The following is a 15,400-nucleotide window of genomic DNA, read 5'->3' as shown; positions in this document are numbered from 1 at the left end:
TTAAGATAAAAACATTCCATTATAATAAAACCATAGGTTAGAGCCATGATTTACAATCATACGATATGCAACTTAGAAAAAAATCACTTCAAAGATCGTGGCCAAATGATCAACTTGAAACAACAACTAAATGGTACAAGTAGCCCCCCCTCCCCAATACCAAACTCTAATGGATAACCCATTGCTCGTACAATCGAACTAATCATCAGGTCGTGTATCAATGGGTATTGGGTTTTACCCTAATTGTTGCCATCCATAAACAAAAATTACAAGAACAAGTCCATTGATCTTGCCAATTACTGATGTCACCAAAACTTGTACTGCAAAACTCCTCCTAATTGAGAATCTCGAGGAGCTTCAAATCTTGTCGGAGCATCACTTCTCGCCATGCAGCAGTAGCCCCATACTAAGTCTGTGAGCAAAACCATAGCCTGAAAAGAAAGCAAACGCATAAGAGTCCTACTGAGTTTGTTAGTCGTTGTGTAAAGTTATAAAAATACCCAATATATCCCAATGTATGATTCAGAAACTGGCAAATCCTGAGCTATCAGGCAATTACCTAATACATCCCAATGCATGATTTCAGAAACTGGCAAATCCTGAACTATCAGGAAATAAAATCTGTAGACTGTGTGCATCAACTGCCAGGCTATGGCTTCTACCTGGCTGACTTCCCAGTAAGAAATCCTCCAAAATTGAGGACTTAATTGGAGAAACTCCATAAGATCTTCTTCAATTGGTTGATCCATTCCCTTAGCTAGAAATCTTCTCAGATCCTTGTGAGAAGATACTGGATATAGCCATTTAGAGCAGATACATGTAGAACGGTATACTTCCAAATACTCCACAAAGCTGAAGAACAGAGATAAAATTGAGCTGCACAAGAGTTCCAATTCTTCAACATCAGCTTTTAAAGCTAAACAATAGTTTTGTTGATAAAAGATACATAAGCCACATGCATTTTTATATTTATACCCTCAGAAAGAGGCAAATCACATTAGAATTCAGTCTGGATGCACCCTGCAGGACACAATCAAATATGCTTATGTCACAGGAAGAAATAAATTATATAATTTCCACAGAAAACATTAACACCCCAAAAAATGATACATAATCGCCAATTTTCCTTGCAACCAAAAAGCAGAAAAAAATTTATGAGATTTTCAAACCTTTCACCCTCTAAAGCAGTACAGCAATATTATTCATACCTAAACCACTGGCACAAGTACCTTCAAATGCTGAAATGAAAGAGCTTTCCAGTGCATTTCTATCCTCTGATGCAGCAACATATGAAAAGTCTACCGAAAAGTTGGAGTTCCAAAAAGGGACCTGGTCATGAGAATCATATAGCAATTACAAGCAAGATAAATGGCATGATTGACGCTGAAGACATATTAATTCACTAGTCAAGAGAACTGCAAGTAACTTGAGCAAATCCAAATGTCATAAGAATTAGTCTTAGCAATAAGTGATAAAAGAGAGCAAATATATACTGAATGAGGGACTAACAAAGTGGCTCAACTCCAGAAGTAAAGATAACTATACAGAAGATAGGATAAAAATTTCCATATAACATTTGTGGCAAAACATGCTGCTTAAAGTTTCTTGATTTTTGTATATGCAAGCTATTCCTAACAAGTTCCTGGACCTCAAGGTCTAGTATCCAAGCAATCAGATCTAAAGGATAAGAAGTTTTGTATGTGGCCAAACTACAAAAGTTAAGATCATTCAACTAGATAAAGGACAAAAATTTCCCTTTGCCATTTCTACTAAAACATGCTAAGCTTCTTGATTTTTGTATACAAAAGTTATTCCCAACAATTTCCTGGACATCACTGTCTAATTCTGGTAAAGACCAAGAATAACAGGTGCAACCAACATTGACATGTATGGGCACATATTCTTACAGTTTCTGCCTTTCTGGCATAATCAATGCCAGTTACTATAACCTCTTGCACCTTTTCTGGTCCAGTTATACCACGCTGTAAACCAATTTCTTCTGCTCTGACAGTTTTTCCTGAATAATCATCAAAGATCAGTTAGGTTATATTTTAATTTAAACCAGGATCCACACTTACAAGACTTTCCCTCTTTTAGTATCAAGTATATCAGTTGTACCTTATCATGACGCTTTGCCCATTTCTTAACCAACACAAGAGCTTGTACAAGCGGTTGACACCTTTCCACCTGAAAACAGGAAAACCATCACTGTCAACATCCGAGACAAAGCCTCAGATTCATGAATCAACTAAAGCCTGTACTAAGCCGTCTAAAGACAAACTCTAGCAATTCTTTTCAGGGAATTTACAGAGAATGGATAGTGTACTCCTCTCCATTGATCACAAATCAACCTGGCATACCAACAAATAATACAGACGAAATGCTATTATTTCAATTCCCCTAAAAAATTTCAGAATATTTTGCATAAATCAGATCTGACGACCAGGAAGCTATCAATCCTGATTGTACTCAAACTGCATATTCACCTTCAGTCTTTTCACTTGGAAAAAGAAATACAAAACAAATCAAGTCTTTTCTAGTAAAAATCATACGCATAGTAGGTATATTACTCACCACAAACAAGATGGGACCGAAATGTAATTTTAGCACAATAAAAGGCAAACTGACAACTTAAAACAATTTTTTTTTTTAATGTCACACGAACAGAATGTCAAGCAAAATACATTAGACAGACATACAACATAGTGAAATATTGTTAAAAAAGAATGCAGACTGACATTGAACTACTCAATTTCTTAGTTGTCAAATCCAGACAACACAGAGCAGTATATGTATAGTTAATTATGGCACAACATAATTACTGCACTAGTAGACAGAAAAATAAATGAATACAAAAAGAGACTACATCCTAACCAGAAGCATTGAGAAGCATATATGTGTGAAAGCAAAATGTAAGACCAAAATCTTCACATACCAATCTGAAGAAGTCTTCCTGCAATTTTCTGGCCAAGTTTGATGTTATTGTGGATTCTACATGCAGCTAGAAGAACTTCCAAAATCACGGCATCTGGCTCCAAAGGCATCTTGTCAATAATGGACTCAGCCTCAGAGAGTCGCCCAGCTCTGCCGAGAAGATCCACCAGAGCAGTGTAGTGATAGATTGTGGGTGCAATCAGGTAATACTGAATCATGGAACTAAAGTAGGCCAACCCTTCAGCTACTAACCCTGCACGGCCACAAGCACAAAGAAGCCCCAGAAAACTAACCTGATCAGGAACAAATCCTTCACCTTCCATTTTCTGGAAAATTTGGATAGCATCTTCAACAAATCCATTCTCACCACAGCCAGTCAAAACAGTATTCCATGTGACCAGATCTCGCTCTTGCATACTTTCAAAAGCCAAAAAACCATCCTTAGAGCCAAACTTAAAGTACATATTGATCAAAGCATTACCAACAAAGAGATGGGAAGCCCATCCAAGTTTAAAAATAAGGGCATGGATCTGTTTTCCGAGCTTGACTGCACATAGGCTCCCGCTAACACTAAGGAGGTATGGAAAAGTTAGCTCACTTGGTTTTACATCCTGGCCTAACATGTCGAGGAATAGTTGACAAACAAATTCTCCTTCCCCAGCTTGCACATAAGCTGCTAACATAGAATTCCAGGATACCATGTTATGTTTTGGCATCTTCAGGAATGTCTTTAAAGCACAATCCAGCATGTCATTCTCAGAGAAACCAATTATGAGAGAATTCCAAGAGACTATATCTCTCTCACTCATAGAACTAAAAGCCAGAGAACTGACTTCCATATTCTTGGATTTAGCATACATGGAAATCAACCCATTTCCTATGTAGGTATTGTATTGATAACCTAATTTAAAAACAAGAGAATGTATCTGCCTACCAACTTCATAATCTCCACAGTTACTACATGCCAGGAGAGCACTAGTGAAACTAGAACAACTAGGTGCAGTGCCTGACCTATGTAGCTGAACTAATACCTCCAAAGCTTCTCTATTCTGTCCACTCTGCACGAGCCCAGAGATCATCGCCCCCCAAGAAACTATATTTCTCACAGGCATCCTTGCAAACAGGTTTTTGGCCTCCTCAACCATCCCATTTTGCGCATATCCCGTGAGCATCGCATTCCACGTAACAACATTTGGGTTCCTAATCTCATCAAATAAAATTCTCGCTTCATTTAACATCCCATTTTGAGCATAGCTACTCATCATTGCCGTTCTTATATCAACAGTTACATCAGGAACTTGTCTATACAGTGCAATGGCATCTTCCAACCTTCCACATTCTGAAAAGGCTGTGATCATCGTAGTGTAGGCATAGTCATTCCTCTCTTGCATTCCCTCAAAAAATTTGATAGCAGAGTCCAAACTCCCATTCCTTGTCAAACCATTCAAAGTCGCAGTCCCCACCACCACATCTTTGTCGTATCCGATCTTCATCACCAATGCCATCAAGCTCTTAACCAACTCCACATCATCCAATCCTGTTGCAGTGGACAAAGTAACCACAATTACAGCCTGGTCTAGCTTTACCTCTCTCCATCTATGAATCTCCAAAAATAAAGCCCAAGCTTCCTCAAACTGACCTATCTCCACATACCCAGAAATCATCACCACCCATGAAACTGAATTCCTCTCCGGCATTTCATCAAACAAAGCATGAGCCTCGTATACTCTCCCACACCTGCAATACCCTGTGATCATCGAATTCCAAGTTGACACATTCTTTTCAGACATTACATCAAACAACCTCCTCGCATTAACAAAATCACCAATTCCCCAATACCCACTAATCATCGCATTATACGAAACAATATTCCTCTCGGGCATGGCCTCAAAAAGTCTAATAGCCTCCCAAATTCGTCCATTTTTGGCATAGCCAGATAGCATTGCAGTCCAGGTTGTCACATTCTTATCTTGACAAACGTTAAAAAGAACTTCGGCATCCTTGATGCGGTTGCTTTTCGAGTAACCAGAGATCATGGAGTTCCATGTGACAGAGTCTCTTTGCGGCATTGAATCAAACACCTTGCGGGCATGATCGACTTGGCCAAATTTCAGCAGCTCGTGGATTCTTTTGTTGCACTGAAAAATATGGGTTCTTGGGTTCCATGGAAATGTGCAGAAGGTGCGATTGAAAAGAGAGCGAGACATAAAATGGGTGTAGAGACATAAGGAGGGAGAAGGCAAAAGTTCGTTAGGTGCTTGAATTGGCGGGACTGGGCAAACGGTATGAACAGAATCAGGTTTATAGACTTATTATAAACAATTAAATTTGAGCTATTGTAGGGGTTTTTCTTAAAATAAAAAAAAAACTTTTTAAAAAGTGAAATTAAACCCTATTTGGGATTACTATGGACCAATGGCTTATCAGAAACCTTTTTTAAAGAAAAAAAAAAACTAAAAGTGCCTATTATGTGCTTAATAATTGTTGGGAGAGCAAGCATTTATGTGGTTGGGTAGCCATTATTTACCGATATTATTTTGCTTGAATTATAATCACAATAACTAAACACTTTTTTTTTAAAAAAAAAAATCTTCACAATCACATTTTCATTTCTCATTTATCACATCACGGAAAATACTACGAGTGTATTTGGGTAGGAGTTTATTTGAAATATTGTTTGAAATAATTAATATATTATTGTTCGTGATGTGATGTTTGTATTTCAAATTAAAAAAGTGATTTAAAAAATAAAAGAATTAATTAAAAAACATATTTATGATACAAGCAAAATGATATTTTTGGATAGGGTATTATTTGAAATATTATTTGGAATAATTACTGTAGCACTTTTTGTGATGTGATGTATGTGAGATAAAAAGGTGGTTGGGAATATAAAAAGGTGAGTTGGGAAATGTGTTTATGATACAAGCGAAATATTATTTGAGATAACAATGCTATCCAAACACTTACTATCCAATTATTCCAAATAATTATTCCATCATTATTGGAAATGTTACCCACTAAAGTGCAGTTGATTAACAATCTATAAGAATAACCATAAGCCGCCTATTCCATCGGTGAAATGACATGACCTCAGGATGGAATGAGTTTCCTCCCCTCCTAAACTTATAAAGAATGAAAAAGAAGATAGTTATTGGATCATGCGTTCTTTTTTTTTTTTTTCGAGATTTTTGAAATGTAATTTTGTCTCTATAAGGTTTTGAATTTATCAATCCATAAGCGAAGTTCTCAAGAAAGACCACCACTGCAACATGTACAGTTTTTCTGCCATAGTCATTCGCATTGTCCCCATTTCATCCATTCTAACCACACATTCATTATAACCTGTTTTTTTTTTTTTTTTTTTGAAATTTTTGAAATGTATTTGTGTGTCCATACAGTTTTTGAGAAGGCTTGATTAACATTCATTTCATGAGATCTTGAGTCTTCCATCTTGGATTTGGGGGCATTGGGCTGTTATTGGCACCTCCAGTAGAGGAAAGATGCCTTTTGTTATCATAACTCCAGTTTTTTTTTTCCCTGCCAACTCTAGCATTGGATCTCAATTTAAAAGAACAACAATGAAAAAAGATGATAGTAATGTTATAAGTCATTAAACTCTCTTTGCATTTCTTGAGGAAACCAGACATTGTCAGGTGCTACAAAACATTTTCAGCATCACACGTTACTAACAATTGCACAAACGGCTGGCAAGTAATAGAAAATTGCCAGACTGAAGCCTTTTAAAGCTAATTACTAGAAACTAATGCTAAAGTTCCCTGAATTACAACTAGAAGAAGTCTAATGCAGGTCTCACCTCATGTTACCCTCCCGCAAGACATCAATCATGTCATAGATTCGCTTGTCTGCTTTTGACTGCACCTGCATTCAAGCAACATTTCCAAATTTAGTGTGCTAAGAGTTAAAAGTTGTCATTATGGGAAAGCATGTGGAACTGCTTGAATAGTAATTGAAATACTAGCCATGTCTTAATGAACTCCAGTGTTTCAGAAGTTCAATAAGCAATATCTGTGCGTGCCTCTTAATTAATCAGAAGTTACAATAACCTAAAAGCTAATTATTTGCAGGAAGTAAATCAAGCTGAAGAGGGAAAGCTTCAATACCTTTTTTGCAAGAAAAAGAACAGCATCAACGGTACCTTCTGCATAAATTGATCTTCCACAAACATTATGCTGAAACTCAAACGAAACACTGCAAGAAGGCCAGTTGGTTTATTCTTAGTTTGAAGATACATATAGTGAAAGAAAAAATACAGGATCAGCTCATTACGTGTCATCTGGTGATGTTAGATGGTACATATGGAATGCATGTCCAGCTAAATACTCTTCTGGAACACCTACCATCTCCATTTGCAACTTGGGATCTCGTATTTGTTGTATCTGACAAAGATATTGAAGAAAAGAATCCAAAAAAGTCATTGAAAAGGCAGAAATTATACATGCCCAATGGCTATATGCACATAAAGCAAGTAATCTAGGAATAGTTTTATGTGACGCCCGGAAGAAGAAAAAGAAAAAAAAAAGTCTGGTTAGCTTTGTTTTGGCTAATCCGGCCGGAAATCCGGCCAGTTCTTGGCCGGATACCTGGCCGGATTGCCTTGGAGTTTTGAAAAAAAAATTGACTTTTGCCACTACCCTGTATCCGGCCGAAAATCCAGCCATATTCCGGCCAGATTATGACGTGTCACAGGCGGCCATCAACTTTAACTGCCTGTTTCCTTCCTTTTTATCTAGCTTTTGGCCCAAAATATCTTTATTTCTTCACCTTGCTCAGCCGTGCAACGTAGAGAGAAGAGAGAAAGTTCATATTTTCTTAGTTTCAATCTTTGCTCCAATCTTGAGATTTCACCGATGGTTTTGGAAACTACTCCATACAAGTGTGTACTAAGGAAGTTTAAAGCCTTTGACGGAGTGATTTTTAGAAGGAAAGCTCTAAGTTGCAAGCTTTCTTGAGTTTTGAGGTAAGTTGGATAAGAAAATTCCCTCTTGCTTTAATAATGGTTAATTAGTGGCTTGTAAAGGTTAAAGATGCTATTTTGTGGATGATTTCATGATTTTAAGTAGAGTTGGACCAATTTCTGATTTATTGGGGAAATTTCTGATTTTATATGATTATGGTATGTTGGTCATGGAATGATAGCTTGTTGTGGTGTAAAATAGAGCTTGTATACGTTGGATATGATTGTTTGCGAAAAATTTCTGGTTTGTGCGGAAATTCCGATTTTAAGGTTTAATTTGGGGCTTTCTTATGATTGATTATGAGTTCTTAATTGGTTAAGATTGAAGGGGGTATTATGACCCTTATTAAGAGTGTTTAGTAGCCTATGATTTGTACGTGTAATTGTGGTTGATTGAAATGGTATTGGTGATTGTTTGTAGGTTGGAAAAATAAAGAAATTAAGGGGAAATGCTGTTCGATCTTTGAGAGTGTTTGGTTGCTTTGAGTTTGAGTTGAAGGGCTTGGACTTGATCGAGAAACTGCTTATGTTGGATCATGAGTCGTGGTTGGTGAGTGACCCCAAACTGTTTCCAAATCTACTTATGAACTGTTTCTAGCATTATTTACTCGATTGCATATCATGTGTGCCTACATGTGAGTTCATGACATGATTTGGCTACAATGAGTTCTTGGGAAGTCTTGTGTTTAGAACCAACGTCTCTACCACTGTTTACTGTTATCTGGAGCACCAAAGGGCTCCCTATCACTGTTTCACTGTTACTGGATCTATTTGAGCGTTGGATGTTTAAGTACAATGATTTCACTGGCTCACGAGAGCAATAAATGTACATTTGATTACTGATGCATGACATCATTGAAATGAACTATTGTAAAACTTATTTGATTACTGATTTTACTGGTTACTCGCTGAGTTTCTAGCTCACCCCAAAAACTATTTTATTCCCCTCCACAGGGCTCGAAGCGAAGGAAACATTTGTATTAAAGTTCTTCGTGTGAATGGTCGGATGATCTCCTGTACCGTTGGAGTTCTAGATTTTTCTGGTGTTATATTTGAGATTGAGATTGTATTGTAATGATGTGAGAGTTGAGGACCTTTGTCTTATTCGGGAAATTCGTATTGTTTTATCTTTGAGGTTTTAGTTTGTAGTGCAATTGAGAAGTAGTCGCTTCACTTATGATATGTAAATTTATGGAACATTTGATGTATATTTGAGATTTATATTATAATTTATTTGAGGACTGTAGTGTGTGAGTGAGTCCCGGCGAGAGCTGGGTAGGCGGTCCGCCGAGCCCTTTGGTTCGCCTTAGGAGGAGGTGGGGCTGTCACATTTTATGTCAAAGCAAAATTGTATGTATAATTCGACTCTTCCTCTTCCATTTACATAAGTAGCAAAACGACAAAAAGTCTTGATATCAAGAGCAGTATCATCATGTAAAAGCAACCTACATGAGGCAACAACAGAGTGCACTTCTACACAATTACATACAGAAGGAAGTTTTTTAGCTATCAAAGGCTTCAAATGCGGTCAATAAGGTTTACGATCGAATAGAAGTGCGGTTCAATATTCAAAACTGTTATCCTAGCTTTTAACCATTGCACCTTGCAGTAGGATTAGTATTTTAGTTGTAAAACTAGGCTTATCTGATGTTTTCAGATAAAGGGCATGAACAAATATCTTTATTGCAGCATTAGGACATACAAGCCCAAGATCAACTAAAGGAACCATAGCATGCAAGAAACAAGAATAATTTTTAACTTCTCAAGAGGGGTATGTTGTGCAACCGATTCTACTCACGTTAATACTGCTAAAACTGCTGACGATATCTGTAATGATCTACTTGTTCTTAAAAATTTAGGAAAGAAAAAATAATTCCATAACGCATCTATCAAGTTTATGCAATAAAGTGCTAAGAAATACCTGATCTAATTCAAAGGAGACGCCTAGCTTCTGAAAGCATGAGATAACAGCCTTGGCCGTTCCAGAAGTGTCCAACTTGCTAGCTTGATGTGACTCCATTACCTACAGAGAAAAAAGGCACCATATTTGTTGAGAGATTGCAACTAAAATAGAAGTTAGGCAGCAAGGTAACCTTCAAATCCATGGGGGTCAACTCCATTGATAATTGGAACCATGAAGCCAACTGTTCCACCAGAATTTGTGCATTTCATAAACTGGGTCCAGGTGCAATTCAACGTAGAAAAAACACTTTGCAATACATACCTATGTGCTAGATTTGTATGATCCTGATTACATGTCAACTAATACAGTAAGCACGTGTGTGTTCAAGATCAGATTAATAATTACTTGACCAACAAAGCCAATTTGACAAACAAGGACCTACATATCCTTTCAATCTGATAATAGAATGTCTCAACCCTCCATCTTCAGCTATTTAAGATGTAAAATAACAGCAGGTTTCCAGCTAATTAGCATGTGAATATAATTGTAATAAGTTATAGCACTTTTATTCTAGACATGAATTTTGGTTTCCTTGAGATAAACAGCTCACAAGTGTACATTGCTATTTGTTATTGTGCTAATTGTTTTCTTCTGTTTACAGCATTAGAAAAGATAAATGAAGCAGACCAAACACTTCGGAGTAAGAATGTTGCAAAATCATCTTGTTAGACCATCAATCATTCTGACCTTAAAGTTTATGACTAGACAAATATAAATTACCATTATAGTTTTCTAAGTAGGAAAATACCATGAAATAGTTTATTATTTAATTAATAGAAATAGCAACATGTATTTCACTCTACGGTAATCTGTGTCTAAGAGTCGTGCCTATTAATAAAGCACATTTGAGCAGCTGCAAAACACTACCATACATAATGGCCACCTTGTTCAAGTACTTTATGTGTAAACCACATTGAAACAAGCTTGAGCTGCTCACATAACTATACCCATATAATTTGCAAGCCAGAGATACAAATGATAGTCTCAATCATACAACTCTTATTAAATAAGAGATTTTCCAGTGAATAGTTATAATAAATAGTTAATAAAGAATAACAGTAAAGCAAACACCTGCAGCTTATAACCCGAAAAGGCTCCAGGAAATTGTTCTGCCATGATTTCCATGGCTGCAAGAAATGCTACCACCTGATGAGAAAGAAGAAAAGAAGTTGTCCATAAATAGCAACAAACATGTCAGAAATTACCAAAGGAAGATTTTTCTTGACACCTGCTTTCCCATTTGAGGGGAGATTACAGCATAGATGTTAGCATCTGCTACAGTTTTATATAGCCTTTCTCTGTCTCCACCAGTAGTCCCCATGACAAATGGCACTCCAACCTTGGCATACAATTCGGCATTTTCTGCACACACCAAATTAGCACCAAAAAAGGTTTGAAAATACACGTTATAACTAGCTAAACTAGAAGATAACGTCACAAAAACTACTTTCTGATATCCAAGAGCAACTTTTTTAACCCACAGGCTAGTGAATCTGACTTCATTCTCTTTTAGAACTAAAACAAAATGTCAAAGGTCTCATATAATAGGTCAATTTCCTATTAAAATGAGTTCCATGTAACAGGCGCATAAGACTAAGGGAAGGAAGTAAAGGAAGATATTCAATAGGTCCTATTTCGTGAAGTTATATTACCCCATATTACCAGCTCCAGATTTACATCTCACAATAATGACATGCAAAAAATGCAAAAACAGGAAACAAATTCATGATTTACACCCATGACATAAACCCCCCAATGCACACTAAACCGCCCTGCAATAAGAAGTTCGGGTACAACTGTGAGCCTACAAATGGATCAAGGCACCTCTACTCAGCCAGGGTAGAGAAATTTCTCATATCAATTAACAACATGTTGGTGATAGTAACCATGCTGAAGATGGAAAATCCACATAAACTCTTGTACCAAACCTAGTAGTTCTACTCATATTTTATGTTTCTAAGTTTCACAGGTATAGTTAGGGAACAGTGAAATCAAATTCCAATCCAACTGCAGGATGCATCTTAGAATCGACTTGCTTTCTAGCACATTATCCTCCAGAAAGTCCATGAAATTCAAAAGATCAGTAAGCACCTAAACCAAAAGTAAGCAACTCTTTCCTCTGGTTGAAGCACAAAAGACTTCCATAAGGAATTTCCTTTATTCTGTATCTCCAAAAGGAGGCCAGGCTTTGCAAATTTCATGCTTGATAATTCCAATGAGGAAAAAGTCTGATTAAATTTTAAAAAACTCGAGAATTGAGCACAAAGTTCTTATCCATTCACAGCTAAAATAATGATATGAAATAACTTTCAATCTACATTCCTTACAAAAATTTTCTACATTTTTCTATTTTAAATAACATAAAATGAGGAGTATTTTCCATGATATACTTTGGCAATTCACCCTTCCCCCCCAAAACAAAATCACTTTCCACTAAGTCGAAATTTTCAAAATTTGAGAGTTGCACAAATTATATAGTTAAAACTGCATTATGAAGTAGGAGGAAACCTATAAGATGTGCAAAGAAATTCTTAATTTGCAGTAAATTTGCATAGACTTTGAACATATGCTCATTGGCTTCAAAACTATGCACAAGATTCTGTATTCGAGGTAATCGTACTGCCATATTAAGAGAAATTAGCTAAACTGACATAATTTCAGAAGAAATTAAGTTTCCAGGTGTCCAAATCTATCAATTAGCAAGAACCAGGCAATGCAATAGCTCTGTTTTTACTTTTCCTTTTAGGTGGGAATCTGGGCTTGACAAGTACTTTACCGCCTTATTAATATCCAGCACTATTTAAAGTTAAAAAAAATAGAAACAAACAAAACAAATACACTTTCTGTGCACCATAAGAATGAACTGTTTACCATTTACAGCTGCAGGCGCAGTGTAGTCTATTACAATTAGATTCGGATATTCTGCATAGACAGAAGACAAAATGCTCTCTCTTTCAGAGGGGCCATGCAATTTGATTTCCTTCCCTCCCACTTGCACAATTTTGCCAGAATCTTCTGGACCACCGAAGGACACAGGAACTGGATTAAGTCCAGCAGAGACAGCTGCTTCAAGAACTGCTCCTCCCATTTTGCCAGTAGAACCATTTACCTGGAAGAAATTACTATAATCAGACATCAAATACTCCATCAAAGTTTAGTCAAACCATCAGTCTTCTCTAATATCAACATATTATTTCATTTTTTTCTAGATATTTTCCTTTTCAGCTTGCCACAGACTCCAATCTAAAACTTTCATTAACATTAATGGTTTCAATAGATTGATATTTTTAGGAAATCTCCAAATGATGTTGAAAATGATGGAATCATAAGCAATAGTGCCATTGACAAGTTTTAGACCATTAATGTATAACAGTTAGCCTAACACTCCACACAGAAAATTAACTGGAATTACAATTGTTAAGCTTCCCAAAAAAAAAAAGATGTTTCGGACTGCAATTTCAGTGAGTCATAACACTCAGCAGTTTATTGCTCAACACCACCCTGACCCTACAAACGTCCAATGCAAGAAACTGAACACGCTAAATTGATGTGAAATCCCCAATTTCATTTCTAGTCATCCATTCAAAATTTGCAGTATAACCAGTTATAAGTATTTTAATGGGCATTCCCAAAGAACGGTTTTACTTTGAAAGGTCATATTAAGCAATCATCAAGATTATAAACAAACAAGCAAACAGCTTCAACACACCCCAAATATCTCCTGATAACTACACCAATTTTTAATCCACAACTTGGTAGGAAAAAAATCATGCTTCACAATCATTTTAGATTACAATATCCAAGTCCCAGTCACTTAAGTCATTCCAACATCAACAATAGTAATTAACAACCAACTCATTTCAAGTCAAATATACCACTGAAAACAAATGACCAATGCCACAAAAGTTTGCACCAGTTTCAAGTGAGTGAGTGTGTACCATAATAGGAAGGGAACTACTTCGTGATTGAACTGAATTGATATGCTCAAGGGACTCGATATGCGGCATATGTGAGGTCGAGCACATAGTAATCAAACACTTTCGCCTTCTGAAAAATGTTTTTGTAATACTAATACTCCTCTTCGTACTGCTGGATAAAAACAATAACTCAAGTTGTTTCTGCTGACAAGTTGCCGAGATATCTATTGGGACTTTAGCAACAACCATCATTTATGAGAAAATGAATCCCTATCACAATAGTATGCAGATACTTGGTCAGAGTCTCAACGGTCTAGTGAACTATCAATAAATTTATCCAACATGAAAACATTTCCAGAACAAAGCAATAAGACTACTAAAAAAGGGATTGCTTATGAACAGTAAAGCCTATTACAGTATTTTACATAGAAATAATTGCAATAATTTCTCCAACATGAGGGCAATTCCACAACTAGGCAATAATAACAATAATAATGATACTAAAGCAAAATGCACAAAAAAGAACCCCAATTCCACTTTGATCAGGGTTCTCAAATTAGTTTTGTTTAAGCAGTAAAGAAAAATAATGGCAGCTCTCAGAATTTTCTTGTAAAAATTTGAAAAGAAAAGCAATAAGCTTGCAAGTTTCACATAAATGCTAGTACGACCAAGATAAGAATAAATGTATAAAACTATTAAACTCAAAAAAAATGAAAAAAAAAATGCGAAAGAGGGAAGGGGCAATTGGAAAAGGGAGATGATGAGAAGGGAAATGGGACGATGCTCCAGGTATAAAAGGGAAGGAAGAGGAGGAGGGGGACGGCGGCGGCTTACCTGGAGCTTTGCCGGAGGTTTAATGGCGGCGGGGGTTTAATATGGGGTTAGTCCACTGGAAACGTATTGGATAGGTTTTGATTAGTGCTTTATTTGATTGGTTTAATCCGTTTTCCTTCTTTGTACATCAACGGACTGAAAATCCGTGGAAAAATATGAAGTGATAATTTCAGAAACCTCCCTTGAGATTTCAAACAATTTCACCTACTTCCCTTGACGTATCAAAAATTACATATAACTCCCTCAAGTTTATCATTTACGTAACAAAAATCATTCAATGATCAAAATTTTAAATGAATAATCCAAAATGTCCTCATAAAATTGTGTAGTTCAGTTTACCTTTTTATAAAATTCTTAAAAAAATATGAAACATGCATAAAATTTCATATCTACTTTCAACCATCATCTCTACTATTTTAGAACTTTTGTATTCCCACTTCTCAAATTAGTGCTAATATCACCATGATTATTACCAATATCAGTTCCTAAATTTTAAAACCTTAATCTAAGTTAAAAAAGGAAAAAAGTAGCTTTATTAAACTCAAAAAATTTTACCAACTACGTTCGTATAATATCTTATCTCTCAAATGTTGGAGTACCAATACTATTCCCATCTTTTTTTAACCTTCAACTTATATTTTTTCCTATTTATCTCCAGATCCTCCATGCAAAGTTAAAATTAATTTGTAATACGTTAAAACTGTGTCTAGAACATAATTGGTTATTCCACAGGTAAATCTTTTTTTGTTTCAATTAAATGTCTAATTGTGTGAT

General features: G+C 36.1%; 2 protein-coding genes across 10 annotated transcripts; both read right to left on the bottom strand.

Annotated features, from left to right (window-relative positions):
- On the bottom strand, positions 1-5,271 carry LOC113736584 (uncharacterized). 8 transcript variants are annotated; one of them, XM_072044712.1, is made up of 7 exons: positions 2,936-5,271; positions 2,119-2,187; positions 1,908-2,017; positions 1,209-1,329; positions 976-1,020; positions 560-876; positions 1-431 (listed from the first exon to the last, which is right to left on the bottom strand). In XM_072044712.1, the coding sequence occupies exons 1-2, from the start codon at positions 5,139-5,141 to the stop codon at positions 2,144-2,146; spliced, it is 2,250 nt and encodes a 749-aa protein (XP_071900813.1). In that variant the 5' UTR covers positions 5,142-5,271; the 3' UTR covers positions 1-431; positions 560-876; positions 976-1,020; positions 1,209-1,329; positions 1,908-2,017; positions 2,119-2,143. The 8 variants fall into 8 exon arrangements, with proteins under 8 accessions (XP_071900813.1, XP_071900816.1, XP_071900812.1 ...); XM_072044715.1 differs by having other exon boundaries at positions 1,230-1,329; XM_072044711.1 differs by having other exon boundaries at positions 976-1,329.
- Positions 5,272-6,535: 1,264 nt separating this feature from the next.
- On the bottom strand, positions 6,536-14,755 carry LOC140004609 (4-hydroxy-tetrahydrodipicolinate reductase 2, chloroplastic-like). 2 transcript variants are annotated; one of them, XM_072044708.1, is made up of 9 exons: positions 14,627-14,755; positions 13,814-14,062; positions 12,747-12,984; positions 11,104-11,237; positions 10,947-11,021; positions 9,834-9,935; positions 7,225-7,334; positions 7,059-7,146; positions 6,536-6,816 (listed from the first exon to the last, which is right to left on the bottom strand). In XM_072044708.1, exons 2-9 carry the CDS (start codon positions 14,042-14,044, stop codon positions 6,748-6,750), a joined length of 1,047 nt encoding a protein of 348 aa, XP_071900809.1. In that variant the 5' UTR covers positions 14,045-14,062; positions 14,627-14,755; the 3' UTR covers positions 6,536-6,747. The 2 variants fall into 2 exon arrangements, with proteins under 2 accessions (XP_071900809.1, XP_071900810.1); XM_072044709.1 differs by lacking the exon at positions 13,814-14,062 and having other exon boundaries at positions 14,627-14,742.
- Between the last annotated feature and the right edge of the window lie 645 nt (positions 14,756-15,400).

This window comes from Coffea arabica, chromosome 3e (genome assembly GCF_036785885.1).
Source record: "Coffea arabica cultivar ET-39 chromosome 3e, Coffea Arabica ET-39 HiFi, whole genome shotgun sequence".
Taxonomy (NCBI): domain Eukaryota; kingdom Viridiplantae; phylum Streptophyta; class Magnoliopsida; order Gentianales; family Rubiaceae; genus Coffea; species Coffea arabica.
Note: the sequence above shows the minus strand (reverse complement) of the source record. Positions and strands in the feature narration are given on the sequence as shown.

Coding starts and splice junctions, on each gene's coding strand:
- LOC113736584 (XM_072044710.1), bottom strand. CDS start 5,141: ATGTCTCGCTCTCTTTTCAATCGCACCTTCTGCACATTTCCATGGAAC. Junction 2,188..2,935: donor AGGAAGACTTCTTCAGATTG/GTATGTGAAGAT, acceptor TCCTGTTTTCAG/GTGGAAAGGTGTCAACCGCT.
- LOC140004609 (XM_072044708.1), bottom strand. CDS start 14,044: ATGATGGTTGTTGCTAAAGTCCCAATAGATATCTCGGCAACTTGTCAG. Junction 11,238..12,746: donor TGCGCCTGCAGCTGTAAATG/GTAAACAGTTCA, acceptor TGGTGTGTGCAG/AAAATGCCGAATTGTATGCC. Junction 11,022..11,103: donor CCCCTCAAATGGGAAAGCAG/GTGTCAAGAAAA, acceptor CTTTCTCATCAG/GTGGTAGCATTTCTTGCAGC.